Source organism: Argentina silus (genome assembly GCF_951799395.1).
Source record: "Argentina silus genome assembly, chromosome: X".
In the NCBI taxonomy this organism is placed as follows: domain Eukaryota; kingdom Metazoa; phylum Chordata; class Actinopteri; order Argentiniformes; family Argentinidae; genus Argentina; species Argentina silus.
Genome location: NC_139653.1, coordinates 37145608 through 37164244, shown reverse-complemented (window position 1 = coordinate 37164244; position 18637 = coordinate 37145608). Strand labels below are relative to the sequence as shown.

At 39.7% G+C, this 18637-nt stretch overlaps 1 protein-coding gene across 2 annotated transcripts; it reads right to left on the bottom strand.

Annotated features, from left to right (window-relative positions):
- Positions 1–1132: 1132 nt before the first annotated feature.
- On the bottom strand, positions 1133–17532 carry LOC310823267 (phosphatidylinositol 3,4,5-trisphosphate 3-phosphatase and dual-specificity protein phosphatase PTEN-like). Of its 2 annotated transcripts, XM_083696086.1 has the most exons (10): positions 16734–17532; positions 11429–11513; positions 10835–10879; positions 10697–10740; positions 10264–10502; positions 9901–10042; positions 8470–8538; positions 7754–7920; positions 2489–2770; positions 1133–2227 (listed from the first exon to the last, which is right to left on the bottom strand). In XM_083696086.1, exons 1-10 carry the CDS (start codon positions 16810–16812, stop codon positions 2042–2044), a joined length of 1338 nt encoding a protein of 445 aa, XP_083552212.1. In that variant the 5' UTR covers positions 16813–17532; the 3' UTR covers positions 1133–2041. The 2 variants fall into 2 exon arrangements, with proteins under 2 accessions (XP_083552212.1, XP_083552213.1); XM_083696087.1 differs by lacking the exon at positions 8470–8538 and having other exon boundaries at positions 1134–2227.
- Positions 17533–18637: the final 1105 nt, after the last annotated feature.

The following is an 18637-nucleotide window of genomic DNA, read 5'->3' as shown; positions in this document are numbered from 1 at the left end:
ATGAGCTACATAACCAAATAATATGCAATTTCGTGGACACACATATTCCACATCTGACATAATTTTATGAAGTGTCCATGAAGACATGATTTGTTCTAAGTTTATCCAAGGACATAATTTCGAATTTCTGCGACCAGACAATAATTTGTCTTTTTCCAAATTGAAATAACTCATAAACTACCCTTCACATAATTCTTGAGACGGTAATGTTTGTAAACATATGCGTCATCCTCAACGATGCCTCCTGGTGGTTGTTTTGCCGAGGTGAATTAACTAAAATAAAACTCACTAGTGCTGTCGCGGTACTCCTGTGACATCGTCACACTGGTGACCAAATTCTAAACTTCGGCCTACTGTACTGGTGGTTTGAGGGATTATCGACGGCAACTGCTGTGCCCGTTGTGATCAAATACGTGTCTATTGGTGCCTATTATTGAACATGGAATGGATAATTGTCCCACTCCCATTTACTGCATCACTTATATTGGTGCAAAGTTTGTGTTGGTCTGGGCAGACGCACTTTGCGGTGACACCAAATTACCAAAACAGTCTTAGTGGTGCACAGCGATCTTTAGCAGAAGCAAAATGGAGCCCAGTGTGTAATTGATTCCTATTAAAGTCAAGGACCCTACAAAGACAAAGATATTAATTCCAAAATCACAGTAACTATTATCCTTGCACTCAATTCATCTTATTGAGTAACTTGGTGAAGAAAAGTTTGTAGTTCAGCTAACTTTAGGAGAGCCACAGCAAGGGGGTGTAGAGGGGGTACAAACAGGTCTTCTCTTTTTTTCATTTTTAATGATGAATTTAATTGTGGGAGAATTTTCTTTCACTTTGAATGTGGCCAGTAGGCTACGTATATCACTAGAAAAAAGATCCTAATTTAATGTATTTTGATTTCAGGCTCTGATGCAACAAAAGTCGAAAGGGGGTGTAAAGTTTCTAGGCACTATCCCTTAAAATTGTCTGGGCAGAGGAGCATCCTGTTACGTAACAAGGCTGTTTAGCATACACCTTCTCAAATAAAATGTTCATTTTCTATGCAGGGGGGGGAGCTTACATAAACAATGTGATTTAAACCATTGATTTAAACTCACCAGGAATTCCCTTTATGACTCATACACTACATTGGGGAACCCCAGGCTGAGGAGACATTACCTGAGAGCTTTTTCATTATGAAAAATGCATTGCTTACATTTATTATGGATGGACGCGAATTTCCAATACATGCACACCACCACTGTCATTTAAATGTATAATGTGTTGATTACTGCAAACACTTTGTCTCCCTGCGGTTTCTTGTATTATAATTTTATTATCTTAGGATAAAAAAAAAAAAAACATTGACAATTACATGGGATGCCTTGTTCTGCATAATTTAACGTATACACAGTGGGAAAAGGAATGGCAATGCTTTAGACATCACAGCCTCGTCACCATGACGACCCGCCCTGCCCACCCCCACCCACTGCCTGCATGCAGTTTCCACTGCACAAAGGCCCAAAGTCATGTGAGACAGCCTGCAAAGACCAGGGGAAGCATTCACAGTAAAGGAGGATGGGGGGGGGGAGAAGAGGAGAGAAACAAAGTGACTGCAGCACTGGCCTTGGTTTCAACAGGAGAAGGAGCAGCATAGTCATATATCATTCTAACTTCTCCCACACTTCACCTCCCTTCTCCTGATTGTTTTACTCTTTGCATTGTCTTTGACACAAAATGTTTTGTTTATATACATGTATATATGTATATACATATGCATATATATAAACACATATTACAGCTACAGCACCTTTTCCCACGGGGCAACAGTGTCAATACCTTGCGTAAGGTACACGGCCGTGCCAAAGAAAAGAATAATAAAAACAATATATTGGTCAGGATATTCATATTTTTTTCTCCTAAAATTGGCATTTGACATGATGATGTTCTATTGCCATTCGGGGGAGGGGGATTCTTCTTTTGAGAGTTAATATTCAAGTGTTCTCCTTTTTTTTTCTCTGGTGTATATTTTCGTTTTCGACTTCCTGTTAAAAAGAGTTCACACTTTCGTGATCTGTGTGTGCTGCTCCTCGTCAAAAGGTTCGTTTTCTGGGTCAGAGTCAGTGGTGTCGGAATATCGATAATGGTCCGGCTCATTGTCGCTAACGTCCGGAGTGACAGATGTCGAGGTGCTCGCCTCGGAATTCGAAGAATCCTCCACGGTTTTCGTGAAATACAACTTCACCTAAAGCAGCAACAGATCAGAGGGAAAAAAAGGATAGATATCAGACTGGGAGAACCTTCCAGAATGAGTGAATTCAGCATGTTAACACCTTTGAGCATCATAAAGACCCTATTCAAATAAAGATCTACACACTCTGCTTTTCGTACTATTACACCAAGCTGAACTGTAAAGCCAGGCTCTTTCAATCCACAAGTTAGCATTAACTCTAGGCTCTTCCAATCCATAAACTTGCATTGACCCTAAGCTCATCCATTCCTTTACCTTGAAGTTAGGTGAGAAGTAGCGGTTAGCTTTGTCTTTGTTGGCCTTGTCCAGGTCGTTCTTGGTGAGCCCCAGGATGAGGTAGTCCCTGTCACTGTCTCTGCGCTCGGCACTCTGAGGGGGCAGGATGCCACCGCCACCTCCACCGGGACCGGAGGAAGGGGGCAGCTGGCTTTGGAGGACGTCCACATCGTTCACTACTGTCCCATTCTCCACCTTCTCCTCGCCCTCCTCCGGCCCAGGGATGAAAAAGGTGTTGACCCAGAAGTGGAACATCTTGTCCTGGTGGGAAGAGGGGGAAGGGTGAGAGAGGAGAGGATGGAACAGGAGACAAATATGAGCTATTGGACTACAATCAACATTTCTGGCTAATTGACCACATTCTCAACCTTGCATAAATCATAATGTGGTAGCTAGCCAGTTGACAGATTTGACAGATCTGAAAATTGTATTTAGTATTGGCCCGGTCAACGAGCATTTTTTCATAGCCCATAAAATGATAGTAGAAGCATATTAATTTTGCCGATACATGCACGTCCTACGAGTGCGTCAGAGTACTTGAACGAGCCTTGTTATGTTCTTGCTTTCTTCTGACAGACTGGACATAATTCATTTGTGTGAACATAAGTGCATGATAGGCTAAATGAACACTGTTTTGACAGTTGTAGAATGCAGTTTATTGATCTGAACTACCGAGTTTTTGAATAACTGTTGGCATCTCAACTAAACATGTAAAATCTTCCATTTTCATTCGAAACAAGAGCTGTCACAGCAATTCTGTTGACAGTAAGCTTGTTAAAACTAGCTTTCTATCTAATTGGATTAACTGTCAGCATACAGCCTGTTAGTATTTCTAATCAATAGGATCTTGATTGTATAGAATAAGAAAATAAAACACTGAAGAATAGATGACGGGTCAAACATAAGACATACATTTATTCCCAATGATTACTTCTAACAGTTATGGACATGATCGAATGAACTCAACACAAGTGGTCACATGACCAACTAACACAAGTTAACATTACATTATATCTGACTCCAAAAGATATTTCATGGTTAACAATGATTGATAATGCTTTGCTCATCCCTCTGCAACAGACAATCGATCATATCGGATCCTAGATTCCATTAAGAATACCCAAAATGCTACTTTTACCATGCCCTCAAGTTAAGATAAATCAGATTGCAAGGAGTTTACGCTCAGGTCAATATCTGAAGCTGATGACTCACTCTACGTGTCGTTAACGATGCATGTGAACATTAGACGTTAAATGGGAGAACCTGGTCACGATTATGTTGTGCTGTATTAAAAGAGCCTTTATCTAGCGCACAACATCACATTAATGTACATAGGAAAAATGAGAACAGAGTATCAACAAAATAACCAATTTAACAGTTCCAAAGCAACATATAAATATAAGTTTTAACCATGCGTCAAGGACAACACGGGAAAATGATGCCCGTGCTGGGCCTAACCCAAAACTCAAACAATACCTCGCTGTCCCTCTCCTTAAATATTATTCTCAACAAAGGACAAGGTGTGAGATACATTACAATCGCAAAGGAATTGATAAATGGTGAGGGTGCGACTTCTTCAGGATGTCCGCCAGGCTCATTCAACTGTAAATAGTTATACACGTTGAAATCAAAGCTGGTTCCACCAAAATCCGTCTACAATTGCTATTTGGAAGATACCTTGCTAGGCTATGAGAATAACTCAAGCCATCATCATAACCAAAGCATGACAATAGCCTACATTTATTAGATTCTGATTATCATTCCTTTTTAAATGTCATTTAATTTATAAAATGTCCAGCATCTGTCGCTTTAGTTTCAAAGGACGCGCCATAGCAGCATAGGTTCGATGACAGAGCTCAGTTTTATGTCATACCTAATTATTGATGTAGCCTAACATAGGCTCACCAGAAATGGCCAAATCCTGACAGGTTAACTCAAAACTGTTCTCCATCAGTCATTACTTGACCTTACCAGACAGCAGCTGCCTGCCCACAAAATGCCTCTATAATGGAATATCCAAAATTACTCTATAATGGAATATTGAAGGACATTTATGCTTTCATTTAAAAACATGTGGTTATGTTGTCTAAGCTAATAGGCACTAAAGCTTGTGGTTATCAGTTGCATACCTGTTATAAAGCTTATCCACAATTAGAAATATTGTCATATCATTTGTAAAAAAATATTTTATGATATCAGACAACAGGATTATGCTCAAACAATGTAGGCATAGCACACATAGCTAGCTATGTGTGCTATGTTTGTGCATTGATTACATTGTGCATAGTCCTGTTGTTGTCTGCCAGTGTTACATTGAAGTTACGATATTCAGTGTCCCTAGAACACCTTTTACATAATAAGGTCAACAATGATTAGCCAACTAGTCGACTACTTTTATGACAAACCTGATGACTAGTAAAAATATGTTGTTGTGAAACCCCTGCTTTTAAACCTAGGCTACTAATTGTTATTAAGGGTCCAAGAGCATTGATTTGTCAACACTGAACTTCAAATTTGCAGTAGCCTAAAGTGATTAGGATAACAAAATATAACGTATAACAAAGTCAATAACAATCACCTCAGTGATTGCAGAATGTAAATGCTGGTTGTTGCAGGTTAGTAGCACACATCTCCATGATTACATGACACTGAAAGTTAACCATGTTCTATAGATAGCAAGTATTGCATGTCATTAAATTGTTGAGGTAGCCTATGTCTACTGTTACTTTGCGTAATATAGGCAGGGTTCCCCCCAGGATCTTTGAACAAGGTGGCTCTGGAATTCATAATCAAAACAACTTGTTTATTTGTGTCAAAATGCCCTAAAAATACAGCCAAAACGTTGTGGAACTTATTAACACTTTCATTTTCGCTTTTAAAAACAATGTAATTGGCGATCCAAGATACTCATTACTGATAGTTATATCATTACTGAATATCAGTTTAATTTGCTCTGAAATGTTTACAACATGGCGGAGCCAAGTCAACAAGGTGGCGTAGCGCCACTCTTACACTCTTTGGGCAGAACCCTGATAGGCTATACGTGCCCATGTCTTAGTTCATTGTTTACAATTTATTTAATTGAATGATTGTGTACTTGATGTTTTCCTCCAGATACAAATCTTACAGCTGACAGGATTGATCATTTAGAAGGCAGTGGGTTTTCATCATGGCTTTCAATCTCTTGCGAGATTCTTGAAGCACATTCTCTGTATTTTCCGAACTACAAATTGCCTCTACTTTAGCAATGGACTGAGCCTGCGTTGGTACCAAGGGTCTAGTACCAACAAGATGTCGATGACTATTCATGACGATTCAAGCTGACAGAGCCGGTAAACGGCATTCCCTGATTTCACCGCAACAATTGTATCGCTCATAGGAATCCTGTGGGCGGTCTGTAGTTCACTGTATCCAGTTATTATACAGTGTCCTGCGGAAGTTATGAGACAGCGAAGCATGTTTTCTTCTTTTTGCTCAATACTCCAAAAGTAGAAGGTATGTGTGTACATATTGGTTTCTCCATTTATAAATGACAGTCCCTCTATTTCAGCGCACCAAAAGTACTGGAATAATTATCTTGACAGGTGTTTCTGGGAAGTCAAGGTGTGTTCTGTCACATCATTTGTGCAGGCATAAGAGAGCTGTCAATGTCTAGTATTGATTCTAGGCTTTGCGTTTGCTGATAGTCTGCTATTGGTGTCTGTCAACATGAGGTCCAAAGAGATGTCAATGAAAGTAAAAAAAAAAAAAAGAACATAGCCAAAACCTTAGGCTTGCCCACATCAATAGAACAAAAAGTACTTCTACAGTGGATAACAGAAGAATGCTGACCATAATTAAGAAAAAAAACCAAACAACTGTCCCACAGATCAGGAACACTCTCCAGGAGGTAGCCGTAAATGTGTCAGAGACTACCATCGGCAGAATATGTCACTAGCCAAACTACAGAGGCTTTACTGCAAGGTGCAAACCACTAGTTATTCTCAAAAAAGATGGTCAGGTTACAGTTTACATAAAAATACCTTCAAAGGTCTGCAGAGGTCTGGAAAAAGGTCTTGTGGACATATACAATTAGTACTATCATGTACCAGAGTGATTGCAAGTGGAAAGTTTGGACAGCATACTACCTCATCTGTGAAACATGGTGAAGGGGGATATGGTTTGGGCATGTATAGTTGAAGTGTAAAGTATTCTGAAGTGTACAGAAACATCTTGTCTGCTCGAGTACAAGCAAATGCCTCCAAATTCATTTGATGGCGCTTCATCATACAGTAAGACAATGACTCAAAACATACTACCATAGCAACTAGGAAGTTTTTCAGGGCCAAAAAGTGGAAAGTTATTGACTGGCCAAGTGAGTCTTCAGATGTAAATCCAATTGAACGTGCATTTAAATTCCTGATAAGATTTTAGACAAAAATACCTCAAAACAAACAATTGAAGATGGCTGCAGTACAGGCCTGGCAGAGCATCACCAGAGAAGACACCCAGCATCTTCCGGGGTCATTGGGTCGCAGACTTCAGGCAGTTATTGCATGCAAAGGACTGTCGACCAAATACTAAACATGAGTGCTTAATTTGGACATTATATGAATCTGTCTCATTACTTTTGGTGCCCTGAAATAGTGGGACTATGTATACAAATTTTCATTTCTAAATGATGAAACCAATATGTACACAAATACCATCAAATAAAAGCTGAGAATCTATACTTTAACCTCATAGTAATTGTTTAATTTAAAAGCCAAAAGAAGAAATAATGCTTCACTGTTCCATTACTTATGCAGGGCACTGTATATAATTAATGGTTCGTCACCACGACCTGCTCAAGTTATGCTCCAATAGGATGCATGTTTTGGGTAGTAACACTCAATAAAATAAACCAATTATCATTTGTTTACATTTTATATCCCTCCAATTTTAGCCAGCACTAATAGTGCACACATTGCCAGCTCCCGACAGGTACAGATAACAGCCAAGACTATATAAAACTGGTCATTTAGAATGTTGTGGTAAAATGCAGCAAGGCTGTTGAGAATACAGAGGTAATATAATTATGTAGCTAAAGTTATCTTGTAAACAATTAAAGTATGTAACCTAAAATGTAGAAATGATTTCATTTGAAAATCAAAGCCACTTTAATGGGCCTTTAAAACTAATTCAAAAGGGCTGGGTTTAGAGAAAACACTGCCTGATTGAGCAATGTGATGAGGGACACTAGTGTGACAGGGAAACAAAACCAACCTTCTTCATCATTTTGTTTTGTTTGTGAAAGAACTCCACTTTGATGTCTCCACACACAGGCAGTGGCTGGGGGAATTCAAAGTACATATGCTTGTCCTCTCGCCGTGTGTGCGCTGGGTTGGACGTATGGATCTTGACTTTTAGTTGATAAACCACGAACTGAGGATCTGCAAAGTGTCAATGTTTCAGGGGGAGGGTAGATAGATAGAGAGATAGTGAGAGAGAGGCATCCAAGAGAACAAAAGGTGTAGGGGGAAAGAACCAGAGAACAAGTTAGGAAACCAGGGTAAGTTTCATGGAGTAGTTTCAAGCAGTTTGACAGGACAAAGCAGCCCCCTTCACCACACTGTAAGAACAGACAAAACATGTTGTATCAAACTCAAGGAGGAGAGGGAAAGAACCAGACCACAAATAACACCCAGAAAACCAGAACCAAGGAGACATGGGGCCCTATTCTGATTATGACAGTCACAGTTCGGTCAGCTAACGAACACACTGCAACTTCATCTACAAACTTCTCTTTAAAGTTAGGGTGGTCGGTTGGTCTTCCATCCTATGCCTCATAGCAGTGATATCTGAGCTCTATGCCTTCTTAGTGATTCGCTAAGCTGAATTACATACTACTACCTGTGACTAGTCCTTGTGGATCTTCAGGGCCACATGAATGCTTTATGATTATGATCATAGAAGTAAAAATGGATGAAAGGCTCATTTACCCCAATGCCAATTCCCTTTCTTGAAGCCCTGAGGGATCGGCTCGCTCCTGTTTTTAACGGTACTGTCCCCTTAGAGAGAGAGAAGGAGATTAACAGAAAGCCTAGCTAGGCCAACAGAAAGGGGCTTCACAGCACAACAGTCACATCTCTATACAAGGATGTTAGCATATCAATTATGCACATACACACATCTACAAATAAAACATAGATGGAATAGAAATGAGAGAAACCTTATCGTCCCTATCTACTCAACAAGGCTACTGGTAGTGACTCATAAATATTTCACAAATGAACATTTGAGAATGTCAAATTAACCATATACTTCATACAAAACTGTCTGATCATGGTTAATAACATACTAGTTTTGTTTTCATATGAGCTTCTTTTCCACTACAACTCTGCTGATGACTTTAGACTGAATACTGCCAACAATGGTGACTTGTCTGTCTTGATGAAAGGAGAACGTCCAACTCAGAATAGGGCCCTCATTAGGGAGAAGTTTGGGGTCGGAGGCAGGTTTGGGGTCAGTTTAATTTCAATTCAGTCAATTCAGGAAGTTCAATGAAATAACAATTCAGTGATTGCAGATAAGGTAGTTATTTCTTTAGGATTTCTCAATGAGCTAAAATATTAAGCTTTTTACATCTTGAATGTATTTTCATTTTGAATTGTAAATCAAAATCAATTCCAGAATTGACTGAATTGAAATCAAACTGACCACAACTCCGGTTAGACGGAAAGAGAAGGGTGATGAATAGATCAGCACATTCAGGTGTTAGGTGGAAGGAAGTATCAGAGAAGTCAAGGATGAGAAAATGGTGCATTTTCAACAGGCAAGACTCTGCGAAACAGACATACTACGAAACACACCAGGAGGAAAGACACTCTTGCACTTTAGACCAGAAAACAGGATTATTTGCCATATTTTTTCATTAAGACCAAAATGGAAAAATATTAAAATCAATGCTTCACGGAGGAAGGCTTGTCAGACAAATGACATACAGTAGGACAACATGCATAGCATTGAGGTGAAGTGTATCTAATCAGATTGAATTGCTTTAAGATCAGTGTGGTGAGAATCAGCATCTCTACTTGAGCAAGGCATGTAGGCAACAAACAATGTCCAGAAACTGACATTCACTTATATCATGCCTTACAGACAAACCCTAGGCTATAATGATGAATTAAGTTTCCTTCAATAACAATAATAATCAAAAACGAAAAGATGTAGGCTAGACTACTACATTGATTTTAATCTACATTACATAATATAACCTGTCTTGCTGAATGCAGTAGAGAGGAGTTTCAATAGCCAATTCTTCTATCATACTAACTAATCAACATTTGACATTTAAACAAATCCCAGATCTTGGCTTAAACTAAACTTCATGGTGGGTGGCATGTCATCAGAGAAGAGAGGGGGTGACTCACTACAGGTGCCTCCACTAAACATCGGGAGCGTCTCGAACACCATTTTGTGGAAGAGTAGAGCGATGGGCTTGTACTCTAACTGGTTCTTCAGAAGGTAGCTGTAGTAATAGACGTAGCGTCGCTGGCTGGGGATTGTGACTCCCTGGAAAATGGAAGAAAGCATCCCTTAAGGATTTGTTTGAACTAAGATTACAACAAATGTTATTCTAAGAAATATACCAATCACAAAATAATTATTCACCAGAATCGTTCAAGTAATTAGGAATCACACTAAGTAACACACTGAGAAACCATGATCAATGCGACTTTTGACAAAGGAGGGTAATGCAGAATCTATACTCCCCGTACAACTGACTGACTGACCTTCTTGTCCCTTGTCCGCACTTCCCCGTAGAAGTCGAGTGCTTCCTGTGCCTCCAGGAACTTCCCTCGGTGGAGGAGATAGGCGCAGATCATGACGCCGGTGCGGCCCTTCCCTGCCTTGCAGTGGATGGCCGCCACATGATTGTCATCCTCACTTAGCCACTGGTCCAAGTCTTCACAGAAAGGCTTGATCAGCTCCAGCTGAGGTGGGTTGTGGTCTTCAAACGGGTACTGTGCAACTGATGGAGGGAAGGGGAGAGAGGGGGGGGTGATAGGGGGGAAAGAAAGAAAGACACAGACAGACAGAGAGAGAGAGAGAGAGAGAGAGGGAGAGAGGGAGAGAGCTTTCAACAACCTCAAATGGCCATGGCTCTAAGTCAACAGTCAAATAGAAGAGTGAATTGGGTATGAAACATTTGTGATAATGGCATACCTCTGCAGTTAAATTTGGCAGCGTCGTAGTGTCTTTCTGCGCAACTGAAATGAAAAAAACATTCTCAGTCAGTGGTCACATAGGGAAAAACTAATTTGTAGACACAAAAGAAATATTAACATTTCGGGGTATACTTACAGATTGTAGATTTTATAATGGTTTTTGTGTTTTGAGTCAAGAAACCTGTTGAGGTAGAGATGATAAGATTCAGAAAATAATATTTTCTACATAATAACAATCAATTGAGCCAATGGGCATTCTAGTTTACATAACCCTGCTATATTTATTCAACAATACCCTCTACTTCTGGATTTCTGCATACCATCAAAGAGTGGGCCACCAACAAAAAAGTAAACTATCCAACAAATGCTTTTCCACATGCATATAGCTCTTGATCTATCTATGACATCTGCAGTGCTCAAGGAATGCCACTCCATAGAGCAGAACCATATTTTTCCAATGCACTGTTTGTTTACAAAGTCTCCTCTGAAGACAAAAATGAACAATGGAGTAATAATAGGTCCTTATGTTTTAGTTAAGGTAAAAGAAAGTTGTACTTCTGTCAATAAGGTATTTAGAAATCATATCAATCATAATCAAAGGGTATTTTTCATTATTTTAAATGACTGGAAATGGTACAGATTATGTTCAACTCTTGTCTACACATAACCATTATAGTCCTCATGGGGTGAGCTCATAAACTACTCAATAGTCAGCTCCCAGTTTACTCACCGTACAACATCATCTATATTGTTTCTGTACACTCCTTCGAGTCTCTCAGCAGGAAAGCCCATAGCAATGATGTTTGGGTAGATATCTGTGTTCAACACAGGGTCAAGGACTCATACAGTTATGCATACATAACTCATACACATAGGCTACATACCAAATCTGAACAAGGCACTACAAATGACAGTTAAGTAATAGTAATGACATTCACTTTCTACACAACATCACTGACACATTCAAATACAAATATGTACGTAATCAAGGGTTGGGGTAATTCAATTTAAATTGTCAATTCAGGAAGTGAGACATAAAAAAACCTATCATTTTCAGTTTAATAAGAAATCATTGCAAGCAAATGTGCCATATTTGCAATCACTGAATTGTTATTTCAATGCACATCCTTAATAGAAATGTAACTGAGCCCAACCCTGCTGTAGCTTAATCACTATGAGGGTGTTATTGCATATAGTGCCTTCGGAAAGTATTCAGACCACTTCACTTTATCCACATTTTATCATGTTATACTCAATTTAAAATGGATTAAATTAAAAGAATTTGCCATCAATTCACACATAATACCCCAGGATGACAAAGCGTTTTTTGAAATTTCAATGAATTTATTAAAATTGAAATACAGAAATACCTCATGTGCATAAGTATTCAGACCCTTTCCTATGACACTCAAAATTAGCTAAAATGCAAAAATGTCATCAACAAATCAATCAATAAGTTGAATTGCGTCCACCTTAATGCAAGCATAATAGTTCATGTAATTTTGGAATTAATATCTTTGTTTTAATAGGGTCTCTGATTGAGTGATTTGTTGATGACATCTTTTTTGCATTTTAGCTAATTTTAAGAGTGTCATAGGGTCTGAATACTTATATACATGAGGTATTTCTGTATTTAAATTTGAATAAATTGACAGAAATTTCTATCAACCTGTTTTCGCTTTGTCATTCTGGGGTATTGTGTGTGGATTGATGGCAAATTCTTTTAATTTAATCAATTTTAAATTGAGTCTATAACACAACAAAATGTGGAAAAAGTGAAGGGGTCTGAATACTTTCCGAAGGCACTGTAGTAATGTGGGATGTGGGGGGTTGATTTACAGGGCAGAGGGGTTCTGATGGACCTTGACTATGAGAGGTAGAAAGGATTGGAGTACTAGAGTACAGTCCTAATCTAGCTGGGACCACATGTGGGAGCACTCGGAGAATCTCCACTGCTTGACCCGCATGTATTTATAGAGTCCAAGTTATATTGAGATCATCGCAAATGTTGGGCTTAGCTCTCCTGCAGGCCCAGCCCAATCACATGGAACATTGAATATATTGAATGCAAGTGTGGAGCCTCGACAGACAAAGACAGCCTTGAGTGCATTGGAGTGATGTCCTTGATGTTACATTGGAGGATTAGGGTACAGATGTGGGGAGGATACCACCATCATCCTGATAGAGAGAGCGCAAGAGAAGCTCACACACATGCACACACACCTTCAGTACAAACGCACCTGTCACTTTCAGCTGCACTTACAGTAGTTTTGTTAAATATATATATATGCCATTTAGCTGACGCTTTTATCCAAAGCGACTTACATTGCAGTGAGTGCATACATTTCAGTATATATGGTCCCAGCAGGAAACAAACCCACAACCTAAGCGTTGTTAGCGCCATGCTCTACCAACTGAGCCAGAGAATTAATTTTAACCCCATGATTGTGCCTGGGTCTCCTATAAACATTTCTCTGAGTCATGAGTCAAGTCCCCAATGGCCTCCAAACATTGGTCTTGTTTCATCTAAACATGCACCTACCCTGTGAAAAAATCATCGCCTATCAACCAAAACAAAAGATGTTTGCTCCAAAGACAAAATAAATAAATAAAATAGATAAAATTGTGTTCTGTCTTCCGGCTGCGTCCGAGAAAGGTTTGACTCAGGAATGGATTCTGTTTAATAAAAGCCTCAATATTTGACTGCCCAAAACACATGAACATCTCTTCTCCTTTTTTCTGGACCCCAACAGTTTCCCTCTCCATACTTCGTTAAAGATGCAATAAAATCACTGGACTCTGTTTGCAGACATGTTTCTAATGTCCAGATCCACTTCAAAGTCATCATATCACTAAGAAGAAGAATTGAATTGGCAAGCACAACTTATCAACTCACACTCAACACCTACCTGTAACTGTCATCCTGAGGTCAGCCTGTCTACATAAGCTGTGGGATTTAGCACATTAACTGCTGTCTAAAGGGCACACTTTTCATACACTTCTGTGCCACGGTGTCAGAAATAGAAAGAGGCTGATCATTTCTAATTGGATATGTTTATTTCGTTTCTGGCATAACTTATTTTTGTTGCGCAAATCATTTTTAAACCCGTCTGAAAAATTGGACACGCAACTGACAGCTCTAGTAAGAAAGGTGAAGACTACCATGCCTCTTACTGCAGACTTTTCTCATCTCTGTGCATGCACACACACATATTTAACTGCTGTATATCATGTTGCATGGTTTAATTTATAGAACTGCTGATAACCCTAACCCTAAAATGTGACAACTTCACATTTTGCCTATTTTGTTAGAGGTTGGACAAATTTGTAGAGATCAAATGCAACTAGCAACAACCGTGTAACCTTGTCCAACAGTGAGCACCCTATTCAGATGCAGGCACAATATCTACCCCAAATGTGGTTGTGGCATTAAAATTCAAGAGATCTTGGTTTTGGGGAATGTAGTCTAATGCATTGCATTAATTCAACCAACCCGGCGGCAATTGTACTGTATGAAAGTATTTGCATAATGCCTAGATACTTCCTTGTGGCCTTCAACATGAGAGCCTGTCGATACATACTGGAACATAATAACTTCCATTATAACTTCCAACGCCTCAAAGACCTAATTAGGAATCAAATAAAAATGTTGTATAGGCCTACCCACTTAATGGGCTACAACCTCTCTGTCCTAGGACCCAGTCAGGCTATTGTAAGTGTTTTTAAAAAGCTCCCAGGAGAGGACCTTCAGCCCAGGGCATGAGGGGCTCGCACAGCACCGCAGCTGGGAGGAAATGCACATGCGGGACCCCCGACGGAAGCTTTTTTTTCTCTTCTTTTTTTAAAGAAAAGAAAAAGGCACGCCTTTTCTCCAAAGCCAGCCTTGCCTCAGTTCTATGCTCTCCATAACTGCAATGCTGAGAGAGAGTGGGAGAATGTGTGTGTGGGGGAGAGGCAGACGGGAGGACAGAGAAGAGAGGGGCAGGGGGAAAATAAGAGTGGGAAAGATATAATCAGCGGAGAGGGGGTAGGAAATAAATAGAGGTGGTGGGTGAGAGAAACAGAGAGAGAGCATTCACAGGCAGCATTGCTGATATTAGTTTACTGCTCTATTTTAAGGGTGATTCCCAGAACTCTTGTCAGACACTGCATTACATAACTGAAGAGGGCATATTGTTTTAAGACACCATTCCAGACACAACATAAAACAGAGATCGGCCTTGAACTCAAATTAGGCCAAGAGAGGACTGCACAACCGGCTGACTACTGTACTCATCATCAAGCTACAGACAGGCCCCACTTGGGTTCCGAGACAGTGACACACCCCTCTCACATCCACACCTCTACTGCAAAACCCTGTCCATGCCAATTCAAAATTAAAACACATGCAAAATGTATGCCCAGATAGAAGAAACAAAAATCACTCAGTATTGCATTGAATTAACTGAATAAAGCTAACAATTGTGTCTCCAAATGCTCCAACTTAAAGCAACGTCTATGTAATGTTAAGGCCTACCGATTTAGGCCCACCTACTTTGGGTGATTTCCAACTTAATTTGTAGGCTACAGAATGCAGAAACAATTTTGTTTTAATCATTCATGTCACTTGAAAATCCATTCCTTTTCATGTGTTTCCGCTGGGACCATATATACTGAAATGTATGCACTCACTGCAATGTAAGTCGCTTTGGATAAAAGCGTCAGCTAAATGGCATATATATGTGTGAGACACATTTTGTGACAACTACAACTTCCAAAAACTATGCTCAGACACACAGATCTTAGTAACCCTGTGTCTCAATGAACAAACACTGGCTTTATGTAAGTTAGTGTGGACACCTTCTTATAACCCCACAGCATAGTGTTGAACACAACTGCAAGTACAGTTTCGTACAGTTATGGTCTTCACACAGTTCAAACCCAGTTCCTCCATGCAAATCGCCTAGTGTTCAGAGATGTTTTCAATACTCCATGCCTTTTTATAATAAATCAATTTTCAATACTGAAAACATAGTCAACTTCATTAAAAATGTAACGACAGGTGGAAAATTTCACAACTCGACCTTTGTCTCCAATTTACAAGACAAGCTCCATCAGTCATTATTCTACTAAGGTGTTCTACCATCAACAGCTGATTCCAAGCCAAGTGCACACCCTTCAACTTCAACTTGTCATCCACATCAAGGCCCAACTGATCACCTCAGACGTATTTGTATGCTAGCTAGAGCCTTGGCCCAGGTAACAATATTCACCATCAAACAATGGGGCCACTACATGGATATTGCCTGGATCAGTAAATGAATATCACCTGACATATAGCTTCATTCAAGCTGTTCTGTAAGTGAGAGATAAAGCACATCAGATAATAGGGATTATAATTATTTTACAATCAATTTGGGAGTGTTTAGGTGGGGCTGACATTGGACCAAAATGTCAGAGATTGGAAAGGAATTGGAAAAGTTCTATGGAAAGAAAATCCAATAGATACCCTGCTAACCATCGATAAGACCAGGTAGCCTAGCCTAGCTAGAATTCTTATGGGGGAAAGGGTCAACAGCTAACTACCACTGTGAAAAATTAAGTCAGAACTATTGCTGAACCTTGAGCAAATCCATTGATATGTTTCACTGCAGCAAGATCGATGCCCTATAACTGCAACACGGCATAAAGTATTGAAGTCTTATTGTTAGTACGATTTCTCATATTGTGGATGTCTATCGTTATAGCTTTTCGATAGCCCCGTCGCCAACATTAGTTACACCAGCTCGCAAACATCACATTGCTTGTTAATGATAAGTTAGCTGACAAAGTTACTGCTATCATAGTTTATTCTGACATTTCTGCGTGCTCATTTGACAGATCCACTACCGTTCAAACATGCTTGCTGCGCAGTATAGCTGGCCAATCATCTAGCTAACGTTAGCTGACCAACAGTCACTAACAAGCTGGATAGCCAACATGACCTACCAAAGCAGGCAATTATCAGCATAGCATAAGCAAACATGGAATTTAGCTGGTTAATTAGTGAAGGATACATGTCAAGTCCAAGTCGAACCCATCCTCCTGGTATCTCCTTTTGTTCCGGCTGACCATTTCTTTTATAATCGCAGCCATTGTAGTGACAGGAGTCTTTTAGGGTTTGAAATTATGAAAAGTAATCGTTGCTTTTGCTAACAATGGCTTTGTCTCTCGGTCGCTCTTTGCTCTCTTGATTTTGCAGCTCCTTTCCCGCAGTGACAAGCTAGCAAAAACAGCAGTGGTTGTCGTTGTGAGTAGGATTAGAATGGCTTCTTCTGGATCATAAAGACGGGCCTTGCTCTGCTCCTCCGCGCAGGCCTGACTTCCCCAATCTCCTGGATTTGGTCTTTCAACTCCCTCAAAAATACATACACTTCTCCCCCGCCGAACCATAGAATATCAGACACGGTCCCAGCCTTTGGCTCTGGCTCAACCGCGGCCGCCGTGATCGACTTGACAGCAAGGAGAGAAAACTCTCCGGCGCAAAAAATGTCAAGATTAGCTAGCTAGCTACCCTCGCAAAGCCGAGCCGTATCCACTCAGACGTAGCTAGCTAGCTCAGATAGCTAGCTTCCTAGCTAGCACAGCTAGCTAGCAACAATAGCTACCCCTTTTTGATCCAAAAACCCTCCTAGCGAATCAACATAGTTGTTGATTAATTGCCAAAATACATCTGAAAAATTGACAGGCTCCACCTTCGATGTATACTGGCTATATAAAGATCAAATATCTGCACGGATTCGTTTGACAGTTACGTCCCGGGGAATCATCTTTCTTTTCTCGTTTCTCTCCAACTGAACACTCTCAAGCTCCCATCATGGCTTCCAACAGAGGAAAAAAAGAAGGTAGAACAGGCTAGGATTTGAGAGAAATATCCTACCGCCGTTAACATATAGTTCTACAGCGAAATCCAAGCCAGTTTCTTACCATCAAACAAACAATTTTTCACTCGCGGAATGGATATTTAATGACATAAGTTTGATATCTTAAGTATGTTGCTGATTTATATTTTTCTGTGGCCTGCTAGTTCTTTTGTTGGTAGCGGAAGGACACATTCAGAGCACATGCAGCGCTCTCCGCTGTAAAAATGATCACGTGTTTCTGTAATTATGGAAGTTTGCAACATACTGTCATTTTTCACAAGTCTTGTTCATCGCTGGAATATAGAGAGGATTTCACAATAAAACATTATGATACAATCTAACTTAAATTGCATAAATGTAACTGATTGGAAATTAAATGCAATTAACTCCACACACACACACACACACACACACACACACACACACACACACACTCAAACTCAAAAAGTTAGTTGTCAATTTCACTTCATACAAAACAGCTGTCACCTGCGCCATAACGTCTAAGAAATCAAGGGTTTATAAACAAAAAAAAGATTTGAGATCTCACCCTACAAGGGTTGATGATTACATTTCATTGTGGTGTTTTAAGTTCCATTTATTTTCATTGAGAATTTTCCCACTTCTTAAATAGGAATTGCAGTTCACCCTTAGTTAACCCTTTAGTTTTTAGTAGCTGCATAGTCTTGAACCAAATGGAGTATAGCATGACTTTTAATTCTGTTAATGGTGACAAATACATGGTGAGTGCTATATGTCTAGTATAATCTTGTTCATGTCTGGCGACACTAGCCTGTCAGGTGAGACCAGGTAGTGTAAGGACATTTTACAGTTAGGCCAGGAGCCAGTTATAATTGAACTCCATTCTATTAATGGAAGGAGAGTGGTGCATTATAACAGTGGATTAATAAGTGTGTACAGCATGTGTGTGCTCTATGGTGTGATTTGGTTTTTTTAATGATTTGTGATGTGTAATCTGTTATAATACTAGTGCTTTTAATTGTACTAATATGTTATCCTATTCTGTTCTATTCTGCACTTTAACATTGATTGTATATATA

What these genes read in the sequence shown, in the direction of transcription:
- LOC310823267 (XM_083696086.1), bottom strand. Translation starts at nt 16,812, where the DNA reads ATGGCTGCGATTATAAAAGAAATGGTCAGCCGGAACAAAAGGAGATAC. An exon ending in AATATAGATGATGTTGTACG is followed by an intron (nt 10,880 to 11,428) that starts GTGAGTAAACTG and finishes CTACCTCAACAG; the next exon opens with GTTTCTTGACTCAAAACACA. An exon ending in GAAAGGGAATTGGCATTGGG is followed by an intron (nt 7,921 to 8,469) that starts GTAAATGAGCCT and finishes GACACTTTGCAG; the next exon opens with ATCCTCAGTTCGTGGTTTAT.